Below are 26,763 nucleotides of genomic sequence, written 5' to 3' on the forward strand. Positions count from 1 at the left end.
GGTTCAAATTCCCCGAGGCCATCCGGTGACCCCTCTCTGACGTTTCGGACCTTTCCGCCGAGCTTCGTGTCTTTCCGCTTCTCCTCATGTGAGTTCCCACGCACTGCTCCCTGCCGGAGCTGGAAAATGGCTGAGTAGAGGAGCCGCTGGAGGACAGGGAGGGAGAAGAGAAGCAGCGGACAGGGAGGTGTTCTCCTGGAAGCTCAGTGCACACACGCACACGCGCACACACTCACACACGCACACACACACACCGAGGAGCTACAGCCGCCACACGGGTCTCTGACTGGGTCGAGTCCGCTCTTGAAGCTTCGAGGCGCCGCACGCGCAAAGTGAGAAGAGTCGAGTAAAAGATCCGCGGGTGAGTTTTTCCAACTTGCTGCACATTTCCAGCGCAGCGGCGGACACTGTGCTGGAAAATGGTGGAGGAGGCGCCGCCGCCAGCCTGCGAGCCTTTCTCTCGCGCAGCAGCAGCAGCCCCGTCATGTTCACCGCGGTCCCGCTTTTTAAACTTTAAACCCGACTCGCTCTTTATCCGCAGCTTTCTCGCCTGTTCTTCTTTTTTTTTTTATTGCGCTAAACAGGGAGAATCCAGTTTGGACTCGTGCGGCTCGGTGCTCGCGCTCGTCGACAGTTGACGTGTATCAGACGTCGAGTCCGTTAACTTACTGTAACGTTACGCGTTATTTAAAAAAAACTTTCCACTTTACTCTGCGCACTTTTTTTCTTTATTCCCCATTGTCGCGCACCCTGATGCTAACACGAAGACGACTTTTAAACCGACCCAAGTTCTTAAAAACCGCAAATTAAAACAGAATTTAACCTCCGAATTGTTGTTTATGTATCTTAATGCAAAAAAAAAAAAAAAGTCAAACGTTTTACGTGTTTTTTTTTTAAAGACGAGTCAAAGTTGTGTTGAGGGAGTTTCGAGTCAAACTGTGTCTCCCTGTGTGCAGCACTGTTGGTGTGTGTGTGACACCACAATAGTGCGTTTACATTGGCTGCACAGGACAGGCGGCCATGCAGTGTGGAGGCCTCGCACTGCTGCAGGCCTGACATGATAGGGGTGTGTTGTGTCCCTGCTTTGAATCTCTGCCATGCACCGAGCACTTAATGTGGCACTTGCATAATAAGACAGGCCTCTAACCCCCAATCCCCACCCCTACCCCAGTCCCTCTCTATTAATTACTGAATCCAGCGTTATGCAACAAAAAATTCAATTCTCCAGTACAATGCTGCTGCTTTATCAGCGTGAAGCTCGGCTTGTGGCAAAAGCCTCCATTCTTCCTCTGCATGTCTTAAAAAAAATGCTCTCGGTGACGCTTTGGGGCTCGTTGCGTTTGAACTTCCAAGAAGTGGAGCTTTGCAGAATGCCAAGTGTCACTTATCAGAGGGGCTGAATAAGACATTATTCAGCCCAGACACAGAACAGCTGTTTGTATTGTTGATGAACGTCCCTCAGCTGGGGGGACCCAGTTGAACTGAAATTGCGTTATTTGATCAAAATAGCAGCAGAATGTGACTCGGCTGGAACGGCTGCAGACTCTGAGCTGAGGGTTCTTGCCGAAGAAAATAATGATTATCAGATATGCTGTAAGAAACATTTTCCTACCTCTCCAGAGAAATAGATGAACCTGTCGCCTTCATGGTTGTTGGGAACACATCCGTGACATATCGACCCACTGCTTATTGCTACAATCCAGGAATAATATTTTTATACGATCCAGAATGTGAAGGTATAGACTAGAAACCAGACAAATTAGACAGATTTGCTGTCGGTGCTACTTTATTTGAACTATTGCATTACCAACCTAGTCAAACTGGGTGAAAGAAACTAACCACTTGCGGCAAAAACAGTCTTGTGGTATTTTCATGTGGCGCAGACTTTGGAGGTTTATCAGATTCCTTGTCTTTTTTTGATCAGATTAGTCTTTGGTCAAACTGTTAAAAGTTCACAGTCTGTCCACGTTGATTCAAGGCTTCGCCCGTGTCTCATATCATATCTGATAGATACAGCAATACAGACTTTTTCTGAACAGTGCTGTCTCAGTGCTGCATAATCTTCGCAGCAGATGTTTCTGTTTAGCAAAGGGAGCTTTTTTAGCTTCATTAAGCTCAGATAGAATTCAGGTGGGACTAAGAGAAATTATAACGTGCCTAAGCCCCCGTTTGAGGCTCAAAAAATAAGTCCTCACGAGTTCCCAGTGTTGTTGGCCAGTCCTCCCTGTCTGTGGCGCAGTAGATTTTTCGCTTCCATGTGGACACATGGCCCGAAGCCAGGCTGCATGCGTGGTGGCTCTGTAGTCAGCTCCTCATCAGCAGGGCGGTAAAGGGCCAACACACACACACACAACTTTAAAGAAGCAACTGTTACCATGTCGTAAATGTCTGAATTCTGTACAGCGTGAAAGAAATGAACTGTGGTCCCCATGAAATCCATAAACTGTGTCTCTGAGGCGTACGGCAACGTGTAGCCCAGCATTCATATCCTTTTATAAAAACTGCACAAGCTAAGACAACATTCTTCAACTCATCAACCTTTTCAGCTCGGTATGAAAGACAGGCATGTTTCTCAAAGATATGGTAGAAATTAGGGGTTCACATAATTTGACACTGACCTACATAGATGTGACTGACAAGGAAGCATACACCAAAAAGTCAAGATTGAGGATGTGGTGGTGTGAAAAGTAAAAGACGTTCCACACAGCCGCAGGTCCAAGAGAAACTTGTTTATCTGCATTAGTGGCAGATAGCCGGGTGATTGATTGACAGAGGAAAGGATATTTAGGTATGTTTTCATGTAGGTTGTTAAATATATATTATATATAGAGCTGGACCAATACATGTGCTGAGCTAGTGTACTGGCTGACATTAGGTTATTACACATATATATCTTATATATCGTTGCTAATGTCCAATCACTATTAAATCCGCAACATAGTTTGAATACCCGAGAGCCCTGAGAAGTACATTTTTTTTAAACGATAAATCTGCCGAAATTTGTTTTCTTCTTTTCCCCCTATACTTCTAAACATTGACATCAGTTTTGGCTTCAAAGATCCAGCAATACTTTTCGCGTCCGTCAATGGGCGTGATCATGATCTGTAATGTTGACTTAAATAATTTGGAGGAGACGATCAATCTTCAAATTATTATTATTATAACTTCCAGCAAATTCTTTCAATTATTCTGCTCCACACCCATTTGCACACTATGTAATGATGATGAAATGGAAATGCATTTACCTATAACATGGGCCTGTCCAGCTGTGAAGCCCTTTTGGTTTGGTGTTGCTCATGTACGATCTGATGTAACTGGAATGGATTCTCTTATTATTAGACATTATCTTTCTGGAAATCTCTATACCACGAACCAGTGGAGCAAAGGGAAATACAGCTGACAGTTGATCCGAGGTACTGCAGAAGATCAAATAAAGTTATGTAACCCAGTGGTGAAATGTTTATACCACTACAGATATGGCCTACATTGTTTTCCTGTGGCAGATTTTGATATTTAGGCTGTCTTGCCAGAGAGGAGGGGAAACTATATTTCCCCTCCTGATTCTGGTTCTGATACCTGGACTTTACAGAGTACTGATCCCACATCAGTCAGTGCATTTAACAAATATGTTATATAAAGTATAACAGCTGAATTCTACTAACCCTGTATGGAAGTGGTATTTGTTATCATTATGGCTCAGCCACTCAGGTTAAACCCTTCGGGAAAAAAAATACACACAGAGAATGAATGACATAGAAGTTCTTTTATTGTCAAGTTTGACAATCAATTTTTCCCATTGCCTCGGCCAACTCCTCTCTTTCATGTGATGGTTCTTCAAATGCTTCATGAGATTACTAGTATTGTAATTGGTAACACTAGTGGCACTCATCAAAACTAAAGTCTTGTATACTACATCGCAGTTTTACCTGTCGGACTTTCCAGTCTGAAATCTTGCCAAATTGCTTACATTTAAGCTCGCTCTGACTAACACCACTCTGCCGAAAATTGCAGTTTTATCTAGGTGAAAACGTACATGATTTTGGATCGGTACATAGGTTTGCATACTAGCCCGACCCAGCATTTCCGGCAATATTGGAGGTATTTCCGTTGCTGAAGGTTCTGACAGCTGGCTGAGGATGGTAAAAAATGTTATGGATGTGGTAACGGCCCACCACCATTGCAGTGTGATTTCTCCTGGTACTGCTAATGGCCAGTGTGGCAATGAATAGCAGGTGTTTGTGAGAGAGTACCACCTCTCATGATTATGTTAATATGTTCAATGACCAGTGTTACTGGTGAATTCGGTGGCTTACGATAAACCTGCATTGTGAAACTTTAGTCTCCACCTTCTGGGAGTAAGAGTAATCACATAAACGTTGTCGAAATGTGTGTATGACATGTCGTTGTGGTGGATTGCTTCCTTTTTTGGACTATGATCACAATGCTGAGTTTCCTTTTTATCTGGAGCTTTGTTAAATGTCCTTGGTTGCATCCTAGGTTTGTCTGCCTTAGGCTCTAAAATTTTACTAGCTGCTGTAGCCTACATCGTCTCCATCGCTACGGTTGCTCCCCTTTTCACTTCTGACAAATTTAGTCAGCGTGAGAATGCTGCCACCAACACCAGATTTAAAACAGTGGTAAAGCGAGATACAGAGATATTTACCTGGGGTTGAAGCCTTACTCAACATTCTATGAGCTCATTTGGCAAGGACTTGGACTACAGCTTTGATTTATAATAATGTATGGTATGATTTAATAGACTATATAAACCATCAGACAATTAGCGTATACCAATTATGCTGTGTAATATATACATATTTTCTGATAAATGATACTGTTATCATTCTTGAGATGAAGTAACCTGTATTTTTTAGAAAATTTGATTAAACATGATGTAGTTTCAATTCAATATCAGAAAATAAAATTACACATAAACTAATATTTTTTATTCACATTGCCCACTGATTGTTACATAGTTTAATTGTAGATGGAAAGGGGGTCTTATCAATGTGTTTATTTTCTGATGAATTATTTACTTGATTATTTTTTGTTAGAACCATTAAGTGTTTGACATTTTTGCTTGGAAAATGTTTGATTATTTGATTAAAATAAAAATATCAATATTTTTGTTATTCTGTTTAGCGCTATAACATCTATTTCATCAGTTAAAAATACGAGTTAAAACGTATCGGCCTTAATTCAGTGTATCCTGTAAATTTTAACAGAAGACATCCAGTAAAAACATTTCTTTTTTCTAGTCATATCGATTTTTATTTCTGTAAAAATAAAATAAGAAATCCTTGTTATTACTGTCACTGTTATCACTCTATTAGTGATGCTCTGAAAGACTTATTTGCCATTTTACATTATGCATACTGGTGTATAATGAACAGGTCAGAGTGACACTGGGTGACTAAACACATTAAGAGTCATCTGATGTCTGCAGACAGCAGAGTCCAATCTAAATGCCATTTTAGGTTCAATGTAGGTCTTGCTTTCCCCCACAGTTAAATTGAATCTCTAAGTAAGAAATATGAGATCAGAAGAGTTAATAATATTAACCCACCTCATGTTTTTAAATCAATCTAAATAATAGGTAGTTCATATTTTCTTGCTATATTGTATTACTTCTCTTATGAATTCTCTTACACAACAATTTAGTCACAATGTTGTCATTTTGTAAAAATTATAATAATTTGTTTCCTCCTTTTCATGGAAATAATCACCACATTTATCATCCTGTTCTTTCAGAAAAACAAATATCTCCTCTCATCCCTTCTCCTGACTTTAACATGACTCATGGAATTCGCTCCAGTCACGCTAAGCCTTCAGTTTTTCCATGTTGTGTTTTTCATCATCGGCATCATCAACCTGTTTCAGTTTCATTTAATTTAATCCAGCATTTCATGAGAGATGATAAACAATCATCAAGGTTTCACGCATGAGAAAAGTCAAGTGTGTGGGGAAAAAGGTTGAGTTGTTTGGGTCAGATGTTTGATCGCTGCCTAGATACATTTTCTAATATTAGAACATTTCCTTGATTTGCCCGGCTTCTCTGGTGACTGGGTAGCACATGGCCAGAGCAGCAGCCAATCAGAGCGCGGGATTAGCTTTCCCTCTCTCTAGCAACAGTGAGTTACTTGCTGCCTATTCATTAATTATTTTCCTGTGGTCTCCCTCAGCCGTTTGGACTGTGCTGATAGCAAAGTGCTCCGTCTCTTAGTCTCACTGCTTTTTTTTCACCGCTCTCTGTAGCTTTGTGCTCTGACAGAATAAAAAGTCTTTTTAAAAAAGGGGGATGGATCCAGTGAGGCTGAGCCTGACAGCTGCTGCTGCTGCTGCTGCTGCCCTGAGCTGTGAGCTACTACATCAGACCCGGACTGTAACAGAGATGACTCGTCTCTCACCTCGCACGACTTTTTCTGCTTCGGAACTAAATAATAAAAAAGGATTACTGAATCAGAGCGCTCCCTGCGCACTGCTTTTTCTTCTACACCGTCTTCAGGTTGTTTTTGCTGCTTTCCTGCACCGGTGCTCTGACTATAAACAAATAAAACATGGCAACTGGAAAAACAACTGGACTTTCTTGCTGGCTGAGGATGGGGGGGGCTGTCAGTTGGAGGCAGGACTCTCCCTCGCTCTGTGTTTTATTTTTTTTTTCGGGAGGGGGGGTGAAGAGCAGGTGGAGAGAGGAGGGAGGGAGGTTTAGGGTTGGGGGGGGGGGTATGGTGGTGTGAGGATTGCGGGCTGTGGTTGGGTATGCCAGTGCCACGTGTCTCGCCTGGCACCTCTTGCTTCTCGACTCGGAGGATGTTGGACTGAGAGTCTGGCTGAGCCTGTCGGGCTTCTCTCTGAACCAAAAGTGGGGTGAGTGTTGCACTGCGCTGCATCCTGTTATCACGATAACTCTTAAACCTTTCCTTTTAAAAAAAAAAAGATGATATTCTTACACACGAACGTCTGCAGGGAATGTGCGTTTGCTTTTCTGAATCTAGTGGGGGCACAGAGGATAATCTAGACTAAGGTTCGCAAGCATGCACTTTGGCATTCAAAGATGTAAACCGGAGGTGTAGGTTTATTTTTTATGCATTCACCTAATTTTTACTTAAGCGTCTGCAATGCATCATTCAAAACATTGTCCATTCACGAGCGTTTTCGAAGTGATTGCACAACATCAGGCCTCGCAAACCAGGCCTGTGGTTATTTGGATTTGGACGTTTTGGTAAATTGCCCCAGATAGATTCTTACAGACAGAGACAGAGACGACCAAAAACTTCCATCCACCTTCCTGTCGCCTTCGTCCCCCCCTTGCTACCTGCTCCATCTCCTCACGTACGTCTTTTCATCCTGTCCAGAGAGGTTAACATGACTATTGTCCTCGGATGGTCCACAAACCACAGATGTCGTACTTAATCTGGAAACCCTAATCTCTCTCGTCCTCACTCCCTGTCTCTTGCAGCATTTTTATTCTTTTTTTCGCTTACATCTTAGATGACCAGACATGATATATTAAGATTTTATATTTTACTGTGGCCATTATAATCCAGAAATTTAGATTATTTTTTTACAATTGAGTGTCCGATGAATTTAATGAATTTGGTATATTAGAAACCCTTAAACCAATCCCTCCTTCTGATACTGTTATAGTAGTATAGTTACAGTAATATTTGCGTTCTTCTGTTTGGCATTTTATTGGGCAATCATCTCGATCAGAGAATATTTGTTACGGTTCCATGGATTGACCTTTTGCTGTATGCAGATATAATATGATCGACTAGATAGAGCAATCATTTATTTGTGTTAAGTGGTGTTTGTTGGTCTTTGGTTGCTCAGTTGACTGTCCATTTGGTATTGTCATGCAGAAAAGTCTATTTAGCTATTTTGACAGATGAAGTCAGAAATATATCTGAGGCAACACATAGCTGCCTTTTTTCTCTCCTAGGAGAGAGGGAACTGTTGCAAAAGGTTCCGCGTGTTTTAGAAAATTCTGGTTGCCCTACAGCCGTGGTACAGGTCTTAGTTGCCTTTGCACGCTCATTCTGCGAAAAACCCTGTCTTCGCCATTTTGCCTGAATTTCTTCAAATGCTGTTAATTGCACATGCTGTTGTGTGAGTTGAACGGATGTTAATTACACAGTAAAAACTTCTTGTTCCTGTGGAAAGTGTGATGCACCAGTAAAAGCTATGAGTGTGTGAATGTAGAATGGAGGGAATGGAGGCTCCTGTCCAGGGACCCAGTCTGCTGTTGGTTATGACGCAGCAGCATCATCCGATCTCTCTGTCCTAACCGAAGACTGCACAAATGCATTGAGCTGCTGCAGTTCGCCATTTTCATGCACCGCTTTAAGCTTCGTTTCACATAGATATGGGCCGCTTTACTTCTGGCTGTTTTATTTAATAGAATTGACCGTACAAAACCATTTCTTCTTATTTTTCACAGTTTTTAGATTTTTTTATTGGTATTTTCTTGTAACACGAATTTAAAAAAAAATATTGCCCTCTTTTCTAAATTTTTTTGTTTTTGTTTGCTTTGCAGGTCGGTCATAATCCCTGTCCAGAACATGTGGGAGCCTGAGAGAACCGAGTAGGATTAAAGACCATCCCACTCCGCCACTCGTCTTCCAATCAGACCCCTTCATTCGACCGCGGAGAGCCAGCAACACAGGGCCCTCAACTGGCAAAGTCTTTTATTTTATTTTTTTTGGCTGCTCCAGTAGCACCCAGCGAGCAGGTTTCGCTGCTTGAAAGAGCATGTTGCCAACGATCTCGCTCTGCTCCATCATCTGGCTCAACCGGGGAATCAAGCTGAGGAAATCGCACCAGTCCACCAACACCGGTCAGGTCTGAAACCGCTGCAGCCACAGACACAACTGCAGCAGAACGCCATCTTATGGACCTTTTGAAAATGCTTCTAAGCTTCGGGTGACTCCCCCCTCCTCCCATCATCCCCCTCCCCCTCCCCCTCAAGCCAAACTAACATCCAACACCAGAATTTAGTGACTCGACAACGTTTTTGGTTTCTGAGGAGGATTTCGGTCACCCCCGTAGTTGCAGTTGCTCATCTAATCCTTTATTTGGTGGCCATTTTAATTTTTGTCTCCCCAACAAAATGGCGGCAGAGGGTTTTCAGTACCGTGCTCTCTACGCATTTACCAAGGACCAGGAAGAGGACTTGGACCTGCAGCCCGCAGACGTCCTGACAGTCAGCAAGGCGTCACTGTCATCCATGGAGAGCTACCAGGAGGGCTGGGAGGAGCAGCCCGAGTGCCTGGGCTGGCTCCTCGGGTACAACGAGCGCACCAAGCAGAGAGGCGACTTTCCGGGGACTTACGTTGAGTACATTGGCCCTGTTAAGATGGCGGCCCCATCGAGTCAACCCAGGTCCCAGCGACCACTTCCTGCTGCACCCACACCAGAATCGTCTCAAGGTAAGAAGGTCTTCATATAGATAAAATCTGTCACCTGGTTTACCTCAGCTGTGAAGATGCACAGTAGGTCAGTCATTTTCTAATATATTGTCAGGGGTCACACTAAGATAAACGCTCACAGCACAAAAACCTTTTACAAACTGTGAGACCACCAGATAATATAATGTATTAATATCATCAATAAATATGTCTGTAAGAAACCAGCACATCATTTAATTGATTTCTCATCTTGTTTGCACAATGTGATGTTGCCAGTGAAGTTAATAGTAAAGCTGTCGCTTAATTCAGTATCACAATGAGTTATTGACTCCAAAACCCTTACTGTGCATTTTTTACAGAAACTAACTCCACTCTCCGGATTCTCTGCGTCTATTTTTCTATATTTTCCGACTCCACTTTCTACTCTGTTGTTTGTATTCAATTTAAATTATTTGTTTGTAAGCCTCAAATATGCAGAAGTTATCCAATTTGAAAAGTTTACAGATTCATGAAGCCTTTGTGAATATGGATTTTTCTTGGTTTGTCTTTATTTGTTTGAGGAGGTGTGGAATTTTAGACAATTTTTTTCTTGACCTTTATTTTCATAAGGAGAAACGTTTCTTTGAGCTCACCATAAATTTGAGTTTACGATTTTTTTCAAACAAGACTTTCCAGTAATGTGAGAGACACCAGCTGTCGATGACATTTAGCTTTTTGTAGAAGAAAACATCAGGAACAAATATTTTACATGCATATCTGCAAGCAATCACCATTTTGAATCCAGAATAGGCACACGATTATAAAATAGGACAACCGTTATCTTGTCTCTCAGTCAAGATTTAGGGTTCAGGACCAACCATTGATTAAATATTGGGATCAAGATATTGATAATCTGGGCAAACTGAACAATGTAGATGTACATCTTTCAGTAAATAATATCCATCAGCCAGTTCAGCCAAGCCATAGTATAATGGTTGTTATGGGTCAGGTTGGAGGAAAATACCTGTAAAGAACATAAACCACATTAATTTGTAGAAGCTTAGACATGTCCTTTGAAATGCGTCATAAGCCTCACGTCCTTGGACGCACAGCTAACCAGACTGACTTCCTAATAATAAAGAGCTAATCCATCCACCTACTGGACTCTCCTGTACAGGTCTGCCTTTCACTCTGTCTAACTGTGTCTCCTTAAAATCGGCAGTAACAAATTCAGCAGTAACAAACTGCATCTGGGCTTATCTGCACAATAATGCCTGCCGTTCCTTCGTTGACCCTTTACTCACCTTATGGGTAAATGACTGTGCAGGCAGGAGGGACTAATTTCTACCGTGTTAAGACCAAGATACAGATATTAATGGCGTTGTTGGCACACAAAAGTTACACTTGTTTACTTACATTTTAAGATGGAGAAATTATATAATAGGTGTGTTTGTATTTTGTGCACAATTAGTTTTTTTCTCCGGAGAGATAAGTGATCTGTTCTTTCACACCTCTCTTCACTCCTGTGACTTTGGGAAAATAGGCACGTCTCATATTTATTCATGGTGGTAAGAGCCTGCTTTCAGCTCCGACGGCGTCCAAGTCAAACATTGACATGGCATGGATTGGTCGACTTTAGCGAGCTCAACTTCAAGTAAAAACTTTTGATTTGTTACCACAGTTCCTCTACTCTCCCAAGATTTCCATCATTTTTTGCTCATTCGCTTTTTGGCTCTGGGCTGCTTGATTTATTGCTTCCTTGTATGGGATGCCAGACGAAAAGATGCATAGAGCCAAGACAGAAAAATAAAAGTTTTTATATTATTCTACATATGAAACCATACATTCCTCTTCTGTCAAAGGCTGTTTTCTCTCCCAATTCCCCGGTGCTTTTTTATGACAGATGGGCTAAGTACCACTGTGAGCACGTAGGCTGTGAACTCTGAATTACCTCTGGTTGAGCCAATTGGCTATTCATCGAGTACAACAAAGTACACTGGGCCTCATTCAAATTCATTAGCTGGAATTCATTTCTGAGTATTTCTCTCCAAAAAGTCCTAAAAAGCACGGGATATCATGGCGGCAGCACAAATGTATCAGCAATTCTTATCAAATAGGAATTATTTTTGCCAACAGAAGAATACAAATTGAGGTTGAAGGGAATGTGTCTGTGAATAAAACAGGCCTCTGCTTTCTCCGGTAGAGGAAGGTGAGGAGAACAGTATCCTCGCACTTTGACAGACAGTGAAACAAACCAGTTGGGCAGCAGGCATTTGTGTCTGATTTGGAAAGAAAGGGGCAGAAGAACCAAGTGAACGCCTGAGAGTGAGGAGTGAGGTGAGAGGTGTGGGGGGTGTTGGTGGGAGGTCATTTTACAAATATCATCTTCATGTCCCTAAAGCCCTGGTCATTGTGTGAATAGAGCTATTGTTAGCGTGGCCCATTTACTATTCACATCAATCGTAACATTTGTCGTCAACTGGCAGAACCAGCGCCTGGTGGTCAGGAAGAGTTGACCAAGTTACAGTTTCAATCCCGGTGTCCATCCGTCAATGTACAGCTGAATGCGTCATTCATTTCCTCATCTAAACTGCGGTTATTACAACACACAACTTTCTCCGCAGTTCGTTTGCCTCTGGGAAGAAAAGAGCAAGTAACTGATGCAGTTGTCAGCTGCTTGCACTTTGAAATACCAGAACAAATAGCATGATATTGGATAAAATACAGCAAAGTAAAGAAAGCTGTCTTTTTTGTGCAGAAACCTGGTTACTGTAAAACCCACATTCACATGCAGCTGGCTGCTTATCAGATTTCAGCTCAGCCCCCAACAATACTTCAGAGCCAAGACTGGAACATTTGAAATTTTGATATTTATGTGTTATGTGAAGACTGGCTCTTTTGTGACAGAGCAGTTTTTTTCCCCCTTACTGTGGCAAATGTATACATGTGAAATTATATTTAGACACATATATTTTGTTTAAAATTTTAGACAAACATTTGTTATTTATTGTTTTTGGCACAGCTATAACAAGAATGGCACGCAGTCGAGCGCATACAACTGCCAAGGCCCAACAGTCTGCTTATGAAACCACATTTAAATCCCCTAGATCCAGATTTTTATTTTGATCTGCACTAAATTGCACACAATCAGTCCCATAAAAATGTCAGATTTTTTCATGAAGTTTCATGAATTATTCTCTGAGAATGAAGGAAGATACACTTTTGAACGACACCCTTTCTCTCAATGTGAAAGACAGAGAAAAAAAATTCTGATTCCGCCTCCCTGTTTTGATCGGCAACAAAATTGAATAGCTTCTTCCCTGACATATACCACATCCTTTCAATACGTTTCATGGTGATCTGTCCGGTTGTTTTTGTGTAATAATATCAGACAACAGAAAACACAAACCTCCTTCACTGCTGCTACTGTGATGTTCAGTCTGCAGTCTTTGTCATGCAAATACACAAGTAAAACTCTCATCAGAAAGTGTAGACAACATTGCCAAAAAATTGGCCTATTTTCCAGAAATGTTATTCTTAACCAGGTTTTTCCTAATCCCCTATCCAGTTTAAAGAAACCAGGTTCTCATTTGCATTTTAGAAATCAGGTTACTGCAGTATGTCGCTAAGACGACGACTACTATGGTGCATGTACATGTAAAAAAACAATGTTTTTCAGAAGTAGCAAGCAATATACAAAATGCAGATTTATCCAGCATGAACCTACACTTTTGTAGGTTTTGCATGTGTTTTTTTGGGGGGGGTTTACATAATTGAAAATGTAAAAAAGAACATTCTGTGTCAAAGTAAATAGTTTTTTTCTTCTTTTTCTACTTTCTGGGTTTTTCAAGTTTGTCAGAATGGATTTAGTGAACATGTCATTAGGTGCATTTTGCTTTAGCACAACCAGGAGACAAATTATGACTAAGAATCACTTCCAGTCCCCAGATTCAAACCCAGAACATTTCTAAACTTGCTTCAGAAATAATTCTCCAAACCCAGTGAGAGTTTTTTTTTCTCTTTTCCTCCTCCTGCTCTCTCCTCTCTTTGGCCTCACTTTAACTGCCTGCTGAAGTGAACCATGGCTTGGCATTTTTGCAAACTCCTCCTACTCCCCCCCCCTTCTTCTCTCGCTCCCTGATTCACATACACGTCTGATACTGTCTCTGGGCAGCTATAAACCATGTTAGCAGGGCCAGTTCTCAGAAAGGAGAGGCCTCCGCTCACTCTCCACTCCCTGTGCCTTACCAGGAAAACACTTTCAAAGAACCCATGGAGGGGCTGCGAGAGGGTGGGAGAGGGGAGAAAGAGAATGGGAAAGATATGAAGAGGCTGGAAAGGGAGGGAGACGCGGGCTACAGTGTAGGCCAAGGCCACCCTATCCAACTGCAAATATAGGAACCAGCTGTATTTCATTTCTCTTCTGACGGTTGTATCATTCTCCTGGACCTTGGTAAATTTAGCATGTTGCAGTTTGCAGAGCTATCGAATTTAGTTTTTTTTATAGTTTTGTTTATTTTCTGGTGCATTTCTTTACTGCCACAAAAGGAAGCGAGAACTCCTCCAGGCATGATGTTGTCTCAGTGAAAGATTAATGGCTTTAGCAAACCAGAAATAGAGTAAAGTATGTTTTGTAGAGTTGTTTACTGAAGGCAGGAGTGAAATGAAGTCACAGTTTGTTTCAACAAAATGACACAACGGAAACAATCATAGTTGACAATGTGATTTTTTAAAAAACTATTACTAATTAAAAATAACCGTGCATAAAAGACAATAGGACAATATTTGTGGGAGAAGTCGTGCACGCGGCCAGTCGCTGTGTGAAGTGGGCGTCAATGGCCGACTGTCGAATTTGGAATGTGACAAAAATGAACGCCCCGACTCTGATGTTGGAAAGGCTTTGAGACGGAGTTCAACAACTCGACAAGCACACTGACCCATCTCTACTAGACTGTTAACACTCAGGCCAGTTGCTATGCAGCCATGTGCGCAGTTATAGAAGACAGCTCTCTTGTTTCTACAGTCCGAAACTAGCTAGTCGGCCGTTTTTTCCTTCTATTCTTTGTATTAGTCACTAGTAATGGATCACAATTATTCATTGTCATTTGCTGCATAACGTGAATAAACCTTTGATACATTCCCTCATCCATGAACACGACTTGTCACGTCAGGTCGATTTTCATTGACAGTGGTGGTGAAGACAGCAACTCCCATGATCCCATGCTGCTTCACCACATCATCAAACTAGATCTTTTGTTATTGTTTTGATTAAGAGACCCCTAGTGGCCCAAGTTACATATTATACGTTTAAAATCCCTTTTTAAAATTACAATGAAAAGTAATTTATTCTCATATTTGTTTAGATTAATTCATAAATTGTCATTTGTACTTTTTTGGGGTTAATATTTCTATTAGGATTTTTTATTTTTGGGACCTGGGCCTGTTTCAGATAAAGCTTATTTTTGAAATTCTCTAGTCACGTTGCATTAAACTCATCTCAGTCATCCTACTCTTACTTTAAACCATGTTTCTGCATTAATATCTTTTCTGAGTGGAGCCAGCAGGCCCATAAAACCGGAGCCGGCGTTGGTGTGTGTGGGGATCACCTGTGTTTGACTTGGTTGCAGGGGCTCACCCTACACGTGTAGCTTTGAAGCATGTTGTGACAGAGGAGTGGATGGTGTGCCTGGTCATGATGCATTGCCTGTCTGCATAGTTGGGATGCAGTGAAGACATGTAGCAGTGAAACCTGACCAGCAGCATACACACTGTTACACACCATCCGTGAGCCAGACACCAACTGGGCCTGTCACCGCTGCACACAAGGAACACATGCTTGGAGTAAACGCCATGGGTCAAAAATGTTCCAGCAGATTTGATTCTCGTTCGTAGATACATGTGTTTATTTGTGATTTAGCCTTAAATATTTATGTTCATTTGGAGGCCAGTAAAACCCTGGGAACTCGGTTATATGCGGTGAAAGAATGCAGATGATAAAAAGGAAAACTTTTCAGCGAAAAATATAGAAAATATTCAAGTAAATCTGATTATAGTTTTTTGGGGAATACACTGTTCACTGTAATGCAAATCGGAACTAGGCAAAGCCAGTCATTATTAATCATCCTACTAGTTGTTGGACATCTGTGTTTATTCAGCAGCAAAATTTCACAGAAACTACTCAACTGATTTCCATGAAATCTTGTGGAGGGATGGATCCTGACACAAGGAAGAACCCACATTTTGATGCGGATCCAGAAGGGATGGAAGTTGTTTTGTCTTTTTACATTCTGTAACATTATCCAATAGTTCATTGTTGATCTGTCAGAGAATTATTCATGGCTCATGATAAAAAAAATCTGGCATGTTTACAGTTCTACAGTACTAATATTTAATTTAAAAAATCTGGATCTATGAATTTAAATGTGATTTGATAAGGGGACTGTTGGGCCTTGGTGGAGGAATACACTCTACTAGATATTTCAATGTATGATGTGATTTTACCACATTATAAATGATAATTAGTTGTGCTACCATAATTGTGTTTTCACATAATTTACAACAAATCTGTACAAATCCACAGTGTTGGAGTTGAAGTGAGTAAATTCCTGCGGTGAAATGCGACCAGTGAAATCCTGTGAATGAGTTCACGTCGTTCCTCTGCACCGGGAGAAACTTCATTTTCTGACACGGCTCCGAGAGGGAGAATGCAGCAGAGCCAGCTACATGTTACATAATCACACTGATGTAGAAGATACAGAGCAAATCCTTTGCTTTGCATAGCTTTCCCTCATCCAATCTTATTTTGCCTTTAGTCTGCTGCTTGCCTTGGACTGAGCGAACCATTCACTGTAAACACACAGAGACAGGATCTGCAACTTTCATCCGACCTTCGCACTTTCAGCGTCGTGTGTAGACGACACACACGACACATGATTTTGTCGGGTTGTCACTCACACAGATGTTGTGGAAGGACTCAGTTTGGTCAGAATTTACTTGCTGTAAAGACTCTGTCCAAGCTTCTCTTAAGGAAAATTGAAAATACGGTCATGAAATCTTGACTGTAAAACAATGAGTCCATGCAGTATAGACAAAGTGTGAGTGCAAAACTACTCTCTCTCTCTTTCTAATGCATCTTTCTCTCTATCTCTCTATCTCTCTGTCTTTTCTCTCTTTCTGTTGCTCCTATTGGCTACGTTTCAGGACATGTCAAGTCATATGCCTGTCTCTGAGCTGTCTGCCAAGGAAGTGGTTCTAATTGACTAACAAGTTGCTGTTACTTTATCTCTCTCTCTCTCTCTCTCTCTCTCTCTCTCTCTCTCTCTCTCTCCCTCCCCCCCTCCCATATCTTTCCATCTCCCTCCCATATCTTTCCAAAACCCTCGAAGTCTCCAGAGCTCCAGCGGCCTTGCCAGAATAAAGAAACGACTCCCTCTTTGCACGAAAGTCAAAGTTGGACTCATTTTCATTTTGAACACAAGAAGAAAAATATACAATTGAAAAAATTGTTTGAATGTAGGAGTGAGAAAGTTTGCTCCTTTGAAAAAATATGGAAATCCATGCCCCCTTCCTACTTTCCTCCCAATCTGTTGGAACGTGTTCATTTCTGTGGGGGTTTTTTTTAGCCTATGTATTTTCTTAATTCCCCGTTTCATTTGATTTCCCTGTTTTATAGCCTGCAGCCTGCAGCACAATATGAGTTTCATGAGGATTGGATTTTGCTCTCTTGTGCTGAATAATTAATACACTCTGCTTTCTAAAGCAATATCATTTACATTGTGCTGCATGTGTATTTATGACAGTCCAGTCTTAAGGTTTATTTTCTCTGAGAGCAATACTTTAATTAAGATTCAGATTTCCAAAGATGAGGTATGGGTCAGGGAAGAACTTCAAATTATAGTGTGGATCTGGACTCGGGGGCAGATCCAGGATTTTTTTTAAGTTCTATTACGTTGCGAGGTGTTTTTCACCATTATCACCGGGAATATTTAACGTAACTTAATGAGTGATACGTTGAACAAATATGTATGAGTCTGTAGTGCAGCTTGATTTCCTGCTGTATTCTCACATGGGCTCATTTCGACGTTTTACAGACATTGTCTAGGGGGCTGGCCGCAAAAGTTGTTGTAGAAAGCCACCGACCCCAGAAATATACATTCTCACATACAGCCCTTCCAGAAAATTTCAGGAAAATGCCCGGACTTAAGTTCATGTCCGACAGCAGCTGTACTGTGACATTATAGAGATGCAAACACTTGGGGCTGTTGGCAGGTTCTGCAAAGCTTGTGACAATTGAAGATTAGAAAACTGGCATAGAAATATTTTAATAATGATCATATAGTGACATCTGGCCTATAGCAGAGACGGGTCAGAAAACGCTCGTGAGTTGTTTTGTGGTGTCATACCAAATGTTTTATTTTAATCCTTGGTTTGGGATTGTAATTACAATATATGTAAAAACTGTACTGCGCATCCAGGAGAGAGATACTGTGAGGAGGGGGGAGGGGTCTGCCTGTCAAAATGTCCAACAGGGATAAAGATGAAACAGAGGTGTGTGTGTCTGTGTGCGTGTGTGCGCGCGCACGTGTGTGTGTGTGTGTATGCATGTGTGTGCTCGCTAGAGAGCTGGAGACACTATCAGGCAAAGTTTCCATGTTTAACCGGCAGGCATGAAGACAGAAAGAGAGAAAGGCAGAAGAAAAAAAAAAAGAGTAAGAAAAAGAATCCATGAAAAACTTAAAAGTGAAAGGGAAAAAAAAGAAGGAAGGAGCAGGAGAGAAAGTCCTGCAAAGAGCAAGAATGCAATAGAGTGAAAGACAGAGAGTGAGAGAGAGAGAGAGTGCACGATAGAGAGGGAGTGGGGTTAGAGAGACATCCAGGGAGACTGAGAACAAGAACCAGAGAGAGCGGGGGAGGTGGGGGTGGGGGTGCCGGGACGGAATGTGCTGACGCGGCGTTTCTTGTTTGAACTCCTCAAATTAATAATCAGCAGCGGTTTAGCCGAGCTGTGCCAGGAACAGGAGCCTACTGCCAAGCCCCGGCCAGGCCAGGCCCTCCCTGCTCCCAGCGTTACCCCCCACCCCCCCTCATCTCACCCCTCCTCAAACCCCAGCTCACAGCACACTGCTCTGGGGCCGAATAGGAGGCACAGCCTGTCCTGGTCGGGCCGGGTCTGGCACACTGCCACAGGGCTTTTGCTTGTTCAGGAGTTTTGATTAAATCCTTTATTGTGCTCCACTCACGCAAAGAGCTAAGGCGAAACACCGAGCAGGACGGAGCGGAGGGGAGGAGAGAAAGCGAGAGGGGAGAAAAGAAAAGAAAAGGGAGAAAAAAAAGGGAGGGAGGGAAATGGGATCTCTCCCTTTTCCCTCTTGCTTTCTCCCTTTCTCTTTCATACTGAAAAGATGTTTGATTTAGTCTATGGGGAGTTGTGAAGTAGATAAAGTTTTTCTTACCGGCCATCAGCAGTTTTTTGTGGCCTTTTTATTTCCACTCCTCTGAATAAAGCCTATTTTCATTCTTTTGTACATTTACTAAATTGCTGTGGGTTTATTATCGTTTATCTCATCAGCTAGACTTCCAGACTACAAACCAGCTCAATGACATGAATCACACGCTTCAGTCCTCTGTTTTTAGGAGGTTTTGAATCATAAAACTCTGCAAACTACTTCTCAAACTCTCAGGCTTTTGCAAAACAGGTGTTCCTCATGCAAAAGTGACTCCACCTCATCATATCTTTTGTGTTCTTCACAGATTGTAGATTGTCTACCAACTTTAAACTCTGTATCTCCAACTGCTGCTAGTTAACTGTACCCTTGTCAGTGCTGCAGCACCACCCGCGGTCTCTCAGAGGCTTTGTGCCAGAAGTGTAACAGTGATTTGTGTTGTTGTTTCAGCTGTTTCTGTGCTGGACCTGAGCGAGCAGTTCACACCGCCAGAGACGGCTCCCCCAGCTCTCACCAGCCTGATCCAAGCCATAGAGAAGAGAGGTATATCCATGTCAGCCCGCCGTCGTATCCGTCTGTCTCGCTGACACTCTGTCCGCCTCCCCGCCTTTCGTCTATGTGCGACTGTCTCCCTCCCGCCATCTGGCTCTTGCTCTCTCATGCCAGCATTTGCACAAGTGTAGACGCACAGACATGTGAGTGAAGTCAGACAGTCGAACAGATGTAGAGGAGAACGTGCACACACAGGAACGTGCACACTATCAGGACCTCCTCAGCCGGTTGAAGACTTAATAAAGTTTTTCAACATTGATGCTTAATGCGGTTTTAAGTCGGAGCAGTTTTCATTGGCCTCACTGAGAGTCCTGCACAGTGGGTTTGGTTCACACTATGTTATTAACAAATAGAGCTCAGTGGGACTCCATTCACAGTTTTTCCTCTTTTTTTTCTATCTTCCTTCTTTTCTTTCTCTCTGCATGTAGAGCTTTAACTAAAGATTATATTCACTTTTTATTATATACGAATATGATTATGTCCAAAAATTTGAAAAGATACATCACAGTTTCTCAGGGGCCATTATTAAATCGTCAAACTGCTGCCGACCAACAGTCCAAAACCCAAACATACTCAGTTACAACAATGGAAAACCAAGTAAAGCTACAAATCCATAAAATGTAACAGGAATTACAGAATATTTGGCATTTTTGCTTGAAAATGACCGAAGGGATTAATTGATTTTGAGAGTAGCCGATGATTAATTATAGCCACACATACAAGCATAAATGTAGGCAGCGACATTCAAAGTAGCTTCAGTTAGGATACAAGAAATCATCACATTTTTTATCCAGGAAATACTGCAATACTTTACAAAAAGAAAGCAGAATGTCTGAAGTTTTAATATTTATTATTTTTGACTTTTCAAGATTTCTTTGTAGCTGTCTCACCACCTTTTAAATTTGTCTGGATTGTTTGCTGTCAACAGATCACACTAAAATCAAACATTTTCTTGTGTGCATATAAACTTTTTTTGAAGATACTAAATTTGTCGCATTTTCACTGTGAGCACATTTATGTACTCTAATCCTGTGGTGTGAAATTCGGACACAGCTTTAGTCTGTTCATGAAGTTATTGATGACACAAGTTTGGAGCACGAGGAAAATGTTCTTATAGGAGTAAACATTTCAAAATGTCGATATTAGATGGGCGACAGGAAGCCTGCCTCTGACACTTAAATGTTGCAGTAACGCAGACTTACTTCCCAATGTTGGATGCACACACACTCTGACTGCATAGTTTGGTTTTCACAACTACCTGAGAGACGACCTTGTCTCGAGGAATTGTCTCCTAGATGCAAACTGTCTAGACCTGGCGTTTCTAAAATGTTTTTTTGTATGGGAAATCTGTGATATATTCATTCAGAGTTTTCTTCAGTAAGATTTTCATAGGATATGTGAAATGTTTCTCTCCCTCGTGGAACAATCTGCCGAAAAGAATCCCATAACGTAGAATTTCAGATGTAGACTTGTTATATTTTCTGTGCTGTGTCTGGCTTTAAATAAATCCCAGATTTTCCACAATAAAAGAACCAAAAAAAAAGAGATGAAACACTTAGCAGGGGAAAATTTGTTGGCTCTGCTTTAGTAAATATTAGTTGTAGAGAAACATTTTCTGGAGCAACTCTCCCCCCTTTTGATTATTTACCTTCACTCTGTTATTGGATTTGGGACGAGAATGAAAACAGCTGACACATGCTCCGTCGTGTACACGTTGTTGCTCACACAGTAACACTGACCAACTGGTAATACAATTTTGTGGGATTTTTATTTTATTTTTCCTTCCAATACAAACAACAACACAGTCCAACAACATCGTCGGCAGGCATCATGATATAAATACTATACTATTAGTCTGGCTGGGACGTTTTGTATTGACTCTTTTGCATTGACTGTTATGCGTTTTTGTTTTGTTTGATTAGTTTTCTGTTCGTCAATGGTCAGTGACGGAGAACTCACATGCATTTTGTTTTTCCTCAGGTCTGGACTTCACGACATTGTACAGGACAGCTGGCTCCCCCTCAGATCCAGAGAGTCAGGTGTACTGCCTGAGCTCTGGTGAGTTAATTTGATACTTCATTGTTTTTTTGAGAGCATTTAATCGATTAGTTTCTGATTATTTCTAGAGCATTCATGCTGCTTTGTACCTGTGCATCCAAATTTAATGTTACAGTCTGTATATTTAGGAAACGGCTATAGTGTTATGCTGTCAGCAATTCAGTAGCTCAATGGTACGTCTCCCCTGCCTGTTCAAAATTGCCACATGACCAACCTTTAGATCATAGCACTGCCTCTTTAAAGAGTTCCTCAACCAAAATCAACAAAACAAAATGTCCAACAGGTTTATATTTAGAGATTTGATTGATTATGGTCAAATTTGCCTCTAAATGCCTCCGTATTCTGTGTGTCTTTGTGGTCCAGAGAGTGACGTGGGTCAGAAAGACGTGGGTTACCTCTCTGAGTGTGTCCTGCACTACCTGAGAGACCTCCCGTCACCTGTCATCCCGGCCTCTATCTACCCCCAGCTTCAGACTGTTGTCACGCTGCAGCAGCAGGTCCTACAGCAGTCAGCAGGTCGGTCTCATCCCATGAAGAAATACTTCAAGCTGAAACTTATAACATTTAAACACTTTTCAATAAGACAAATTAGAGTGTCATCTCTAATTTGTCTTATTGAAAGACTGTTAGGAAGTTTTACTTGATACATACAGATTCTGTATGTTACTGCTAACTAGTTTTCAAAGGATATGATTATACCATCTTGCACATTTGGAACCAGAGTCTGTGCAGCAGCAGTTGAGGGATGGAGCCGTGGTTGCAAGGTCCCATTAATGCATCAAATAACGAATTAAAACCAAACTTATCAGAAACATGAACACTTGAACAAAGTGTTGCCAAAAGTGTGATAGGTAACTAAAATCACAGAAACCATTTTTCAGATGAGACGCACACAGTTTCCAGTTAATGCGCTTAAACATCAGAGCCGCTGGTATGGTGGAAGAAAAACTGAAGTTATATTGTTCCTGACTACTCTAAATCTAGTATGAACAAAATAACACAAATTAAGTTGATCTGTGTTGAAGCAGGTGAAATAATTTCATCCTGTTGGTATGTTATTCTTAATAGAATAGTAAAAAATATACATTGAGCTGTCTGCTGCTGATGTTGTGAAGAGAAAGACAGCTTTCATTGCCTCAATGGCTGTAATTTAAGTAAAAGAATTGCACAAGGCCCAAACTGAGCGATGCTGGCTGGTGATCGAGGTCAGTCGCATGTCAGCGTTGAGAGAATAGACTTAAGTGTCGGGAGAGGATGAGCTCACTGTGGCATGTTAGAAATGCTTCAGCTGATTCTCCTTTGTACAGAGGAGGCCATGATTTCATTACTAGGTCTATTTACAGAAACATGCACTGACCTCATTGACCATGATTGTCTTTGCTTGAAAAATACCAAACTATAGATAAGATTACAGATAAAAGTAAGTTTCCTCAGATGTGATGTTATACATACATTGTTCAGTTTGTCACAATAGTTCTGTGTATACATCCTAATCGTGTTTGTTTGAATCACTGTTACAGATGGTGCGGTCGCTGGCAGCCATGACAGAGAGGTAAGCCTGGTCCTCGAGAGCTCCACCGCCGTCCCCCTCCACAACTGTCTCACCCTGCAGTACCTCCTCACACACCTGGCCAAGGTCACCCAGGTGCAGGCCAGCAATGGCCTGGACACACACACACTGGGAAAGATCTTTGGACCACTGCTCATACGGACAGGCCCCTCTACCCCATGGTACATATTTTTTTCTAATATACCTAAACAAATGTGAGTGTGTGAAGTTGAAATGATGATGAGGGATCAGGGATCTTGGAATTTTCTTTTCTGTGCTGCAGTTTGTCTGGTTTGAGTCTCCTGAATATATCAGCCATTGTATGTCAAACTGTTGCGGTTGATTGATTCATTAATTGAATGATTTGTAGGTTATCACTTGATGAGAAGTTCCCTGCCCTTGTGGTGGAGAGGCTGTTGATAGAAAGAACTATGGAGCAGGACCTTACTCCTCCAGGTGACATATTTTTTATAAAACCTGAGTAGAATAATGTTTATTTTTCCCCACAGCACAAAAACATGTAATTTTTTTTTGTTTATTACCGAAAAATTATACTTGTTGGCTTTTTAGCCGTTTTATTGGGAGTTATGTGTTGACTGGTTTTATTTTCTATTTGTCTACGTGCGTTTTTCTATGTAGTTCTTCCAGCAAAGCCAGTCAAGTCAAAAATGGCCCCATCAGCCATGACGGACACAAGCAGCCTGCTGAACGACGCTGAGTGGTACTGGGGGGAAATCTCCAGGTAAAACATGAAACTGTTAAGAGAGAAATTGATCAGAGTTAATGAGGTTTCCATCCATTTCAAAGTCAGGGACTGTGGGCGTCCCCTTGGACCAAGGTGCCCGCTCACCTCACCCTTGCTTATTAAGTTTCTGGAGACACTCAACAATTGAGCAAAGTTAGACTAATGTTGCTGTTTGACAAAACTTCAGACCAAAGAATCAGACCATAAAAAAGGTCTGTCCTCTTAGGCAGTTGTTAGTTTCTGACTAAAATGGCAAATTTCCCTAAAACTACAGTATCTCTGAACCATATCACAAACATTAAGTATTTAACATGATAATAATATTACTAATGATAATATGTAATCTTTTCATTTCCATTCACTCACCTGAAACTCTTTGTGGAGGCCCACCTCACACTTCACCTGGGATTTAAATGACAGAAAGGGTAGCTTTGAGCCATCAGTTACAATATATTAGCTTTTGATAGCCACAAGCTAAGCAAGCCGTCGCTAAGGAAACACACTGACAGCTGCAGAAGCACAGGTGCTCTGAACATTCGTTTTGCAAAATGGACCCAGGCAGGACTCTGGGTGAAATGTTTAGTAAATGGGATTACTGTGTGCAATACCAGCACACCATACATGTAACAAAGTCCAGAAGTCATTGTTTTGTGGTTTAATATCAGCTGAGTTAGTGTTAATGAAATTAATACGTTGCTGTATTTGCAGAGAGGAAGTGAATGAGAAGCTGCGAGACACTCCAGACGGCACCTTTCTTGTTCGGGATGCCTCAAGTAAACTAGAGGGCGAGTACACTCTCACCCTCAGGTAAAACAGCACTTCTTCTTTAAAAAGTATTTCTGCAAACTGACGTACTATTTCCAGTCTATGTACAAGTAGAACCAATTTTCATTCTCATTTGGCTCCTGTCTCCCCCTGCAGGAAAGGGGGGAACAACAAGCTCATCAAGATTTACCACAGAGATGGGAAGTACGGCTTCTCGGAGCCTCTCACCTTTCTGTCTGTGGTGGAGCTCATCAATCACTACCGCCACGAGTCCCTGGCTCAGTACAACGCCAAGTTGGACACCAGGCTTCTGTACCCGGTCTCAAAATACCAGCAGGTTTGTGATGCTGCAGATTTTAAAGCAGTTTGTTGGTTGTTGTGTGAGTCTTCAAATTCACTACCCATAACTTCTTATAACCTAATTCAATTGGGTCCTGCATTGTATGAATGACAGTAATCACTGTTTGAGTCGTGTTTTATTATTTCATGCATCCAATTGGTGATGTTGCTTTCATCTGCGTTTTTGCAGCTGGTGAAGGAGAACAGTATCGAGGAGGTGGGAGAGCAGCTGAAAGTTTATCATGAGCAGTATCAGGAAAAGAGCCGCGAGTACGACTCTTTGTACGAGGAGTACACACGCACCTCACAGGTACGGGTTCAACACACACAGTCACATAAACACACACACAAACAGGGGATGTGTCGCACAGTCTTATGAATCTTACTTTAGTTATACTGATGAAACACAAACATAAAGACACATGCAATATATCCTGGAAATAAGATGAAACCTGGTTTTAGCCAGAATAAAATATAAATAAATTGGAGCTATAGAACCATGCACATAGAAAAAATGTATTAAAGAATTTATGAAAAAGACTAGATGTGTGTACAACACCAACAGTCGAGGATACAAGCAATGTGAAATCATGTCAAATAAGACGTCACATAAAAATAAAATATGCTTAATTATAAAAGTAAAAAAACTCAAAACATTTATGTATTATGTTTAACACACTATATATGTATATATATATATATATATATATATATAAAAAATATAAAGATTAAAGATGTGAGTTTATATTGTGAGAAGCTTACATATTTGCATTATGTTCAAAACAATTGTTGAGGAAGGTTCACATTTCTTTGCTAGCTTTTATATCAGAGGCAGGAAAAAAACATGATCAATCTGGGATTCAGCAGCTTCAGGCTGAATTAAATATTAAATCAAATGGACAGTCACAGTTTTTCTCCTTCTCCCTTTATTCCCCAGGAGCTGCAGATGAAGCGCACAGCCATTGAGGCCTTTAATGAAACCATCAAGATCTTTGAGGAGCAGTGTGAGACTCAGGAGCGCTACAGCAGAGAGTCTTTGGAGCGGTTTCAGCGCGAAGGCAATGAAAAGGAGATTCAAAAGTACACTTCTGTTTATTTTTTTACTGAGCCGTAAATCAAACTGCTAAATATTAATAGTGTTCAGCATTTGAAAAACACATTCATAGACATAATTTTATAATTTCCCTCAAATCAGGATCCAGACCAACTCAGAGCGTTTAAAGTCTCGTGTGAAGGAGATCCACGACAGCAAGTGTAAACTGGAGCAGGACCTGAGAGAGCAGGTCTCTGACAACAGAGAGATCGACAAGAAGATGAACAGCCTCAAGCCAGATCTCATGCAGCTCCGCAAGATCAGAGACCAGTATTTGATGTAAGAGGAATGAATCCAACATTTACTCCCTGCATAAAATACATGCTCACACAAACACAAAACACAAGTTTTAGAACTGGCTGTGAGCATTACATGTCTGTGGTGTTTTGCAGATGGCTGACACAGAAGGGGACACGGCAGAAGAAGATCAATGAATGGCTGGGCATAAAGAATGAAGCTGATGAGTAAGTGTTTGAGATGAAGGAGCGGTTTGGCAACTTGTGCTGTGATGACAGGGTGCCGTCGTATCTGCACCTATAATTTAAAAAGTGGTTGGAGCTCGCTGTAATGTTCATGGTATGAGATGTACTTCAGTGTTTGCCGCACTATTTCTCCCTTTCCAGCTCCTACTCGCTCGAGGAAGACGAGGGCTCGCCCCACAATGATGAGTGTGCCTGGTACGTGGGTGACATCAAACGCACCCAGGCTGAGGACATGCTGAGAGGGAAATGTAATGGAACCTTCCTCATCCGTGAGAGCCAATCACAGAAGGGCTCCTACGCCTGTTCTGTTGTGTGAGTTTGTGTTTCATCTTTTTTTGAAGGACAGAAATC

At 41.5% G+C, this 26,763-nt stretch overlaps 1 protein-coding gene across 2 annotated transcripts in view; it reads left to right on the forward strand.

The window, feature by feature from the left end:
- The first annotated feature begins 54 nt into the window (after positions 1-54).
- Positions 55-26,763, forward strand: part of pik3r2 (phosphoinositide-3-kinase, regulatory subunit 2 (beta)) — a 35,774-nt gene continuing 9,065 nt past the window's right edge. Inside the window, exons 1-15 of one of the 2 annotated variants that reach the window (XM_035170621.2) lie at positions 55-361; positions 8,537-9,428; positions 19,280-19,372; positions 21,362-21,439; positions 21,803-21,955; positions 22,960-23,170; positions 23,359-23,444; positions 23,628-23,730; positions 24,442-24,540; positions 24,655-24,835; positions 25,028-25,147; positions 25,775-25,917; positions 26,033-26,209; positions 26,323-26,394; positions 26,554-26,724. In XM_035170621.2, the coding sequence (XP_035026512.1) occupies positions 9,110-9,428; positions 19,280-19,372; positions 21,362-21,439; positions 21,803-21,955; positions 22,960-23,170; positions 23,359-23,444; positions 23,628-23,730; positions 24,442-24,540; positions 24,655-24,835; positions 25,028-25,147; positions 25,775-25,917; positions 26,033-26,209; positions 26,323-26,394; positions 26,554-26,724 (2,006 nt within the window). In that variant the 5' untranslated portion in view covers positions 55-361; positions 8,537-9,109. Of the gene's footprint in view, positions 362-6,730; positions 6,868-8,536; positions 9,429-19,279; positions 19,373-21,361; positions 21,440-21,802; positions 21,956-22,959; positions 23,171-23,358; positions 23,445-23,627; positions 23,731-24,441; positions 24,541-24,654; positions 24,836-25,027; positions 25,148-25,774; positions 25,918-26,032; positions 26,210-26,322; positions 26,395-26,553; positions 26,725-26,763 lie in introns of those variants that run through there. The other variant, XM_035170622.2, reaches the window with a different exon arrangement.

The sequence above is a fragment of the Hippoglossus stenolepis genome, chromosome 11 (assembly GCF_022539355.2).
Source record: "Hippoglossus stenolepis isolate QCI-W04-F060 chromosome 11, HSTE1.2, whole genome shotgun sequence".
Classification (NCBI taxonomy): Eukaryota; Metazoa; Chordata; class Actinopteri; order Pleuronectiformes; family Pleuronectidae; genus Hippoglossus; species Hippoglossus stenolepis.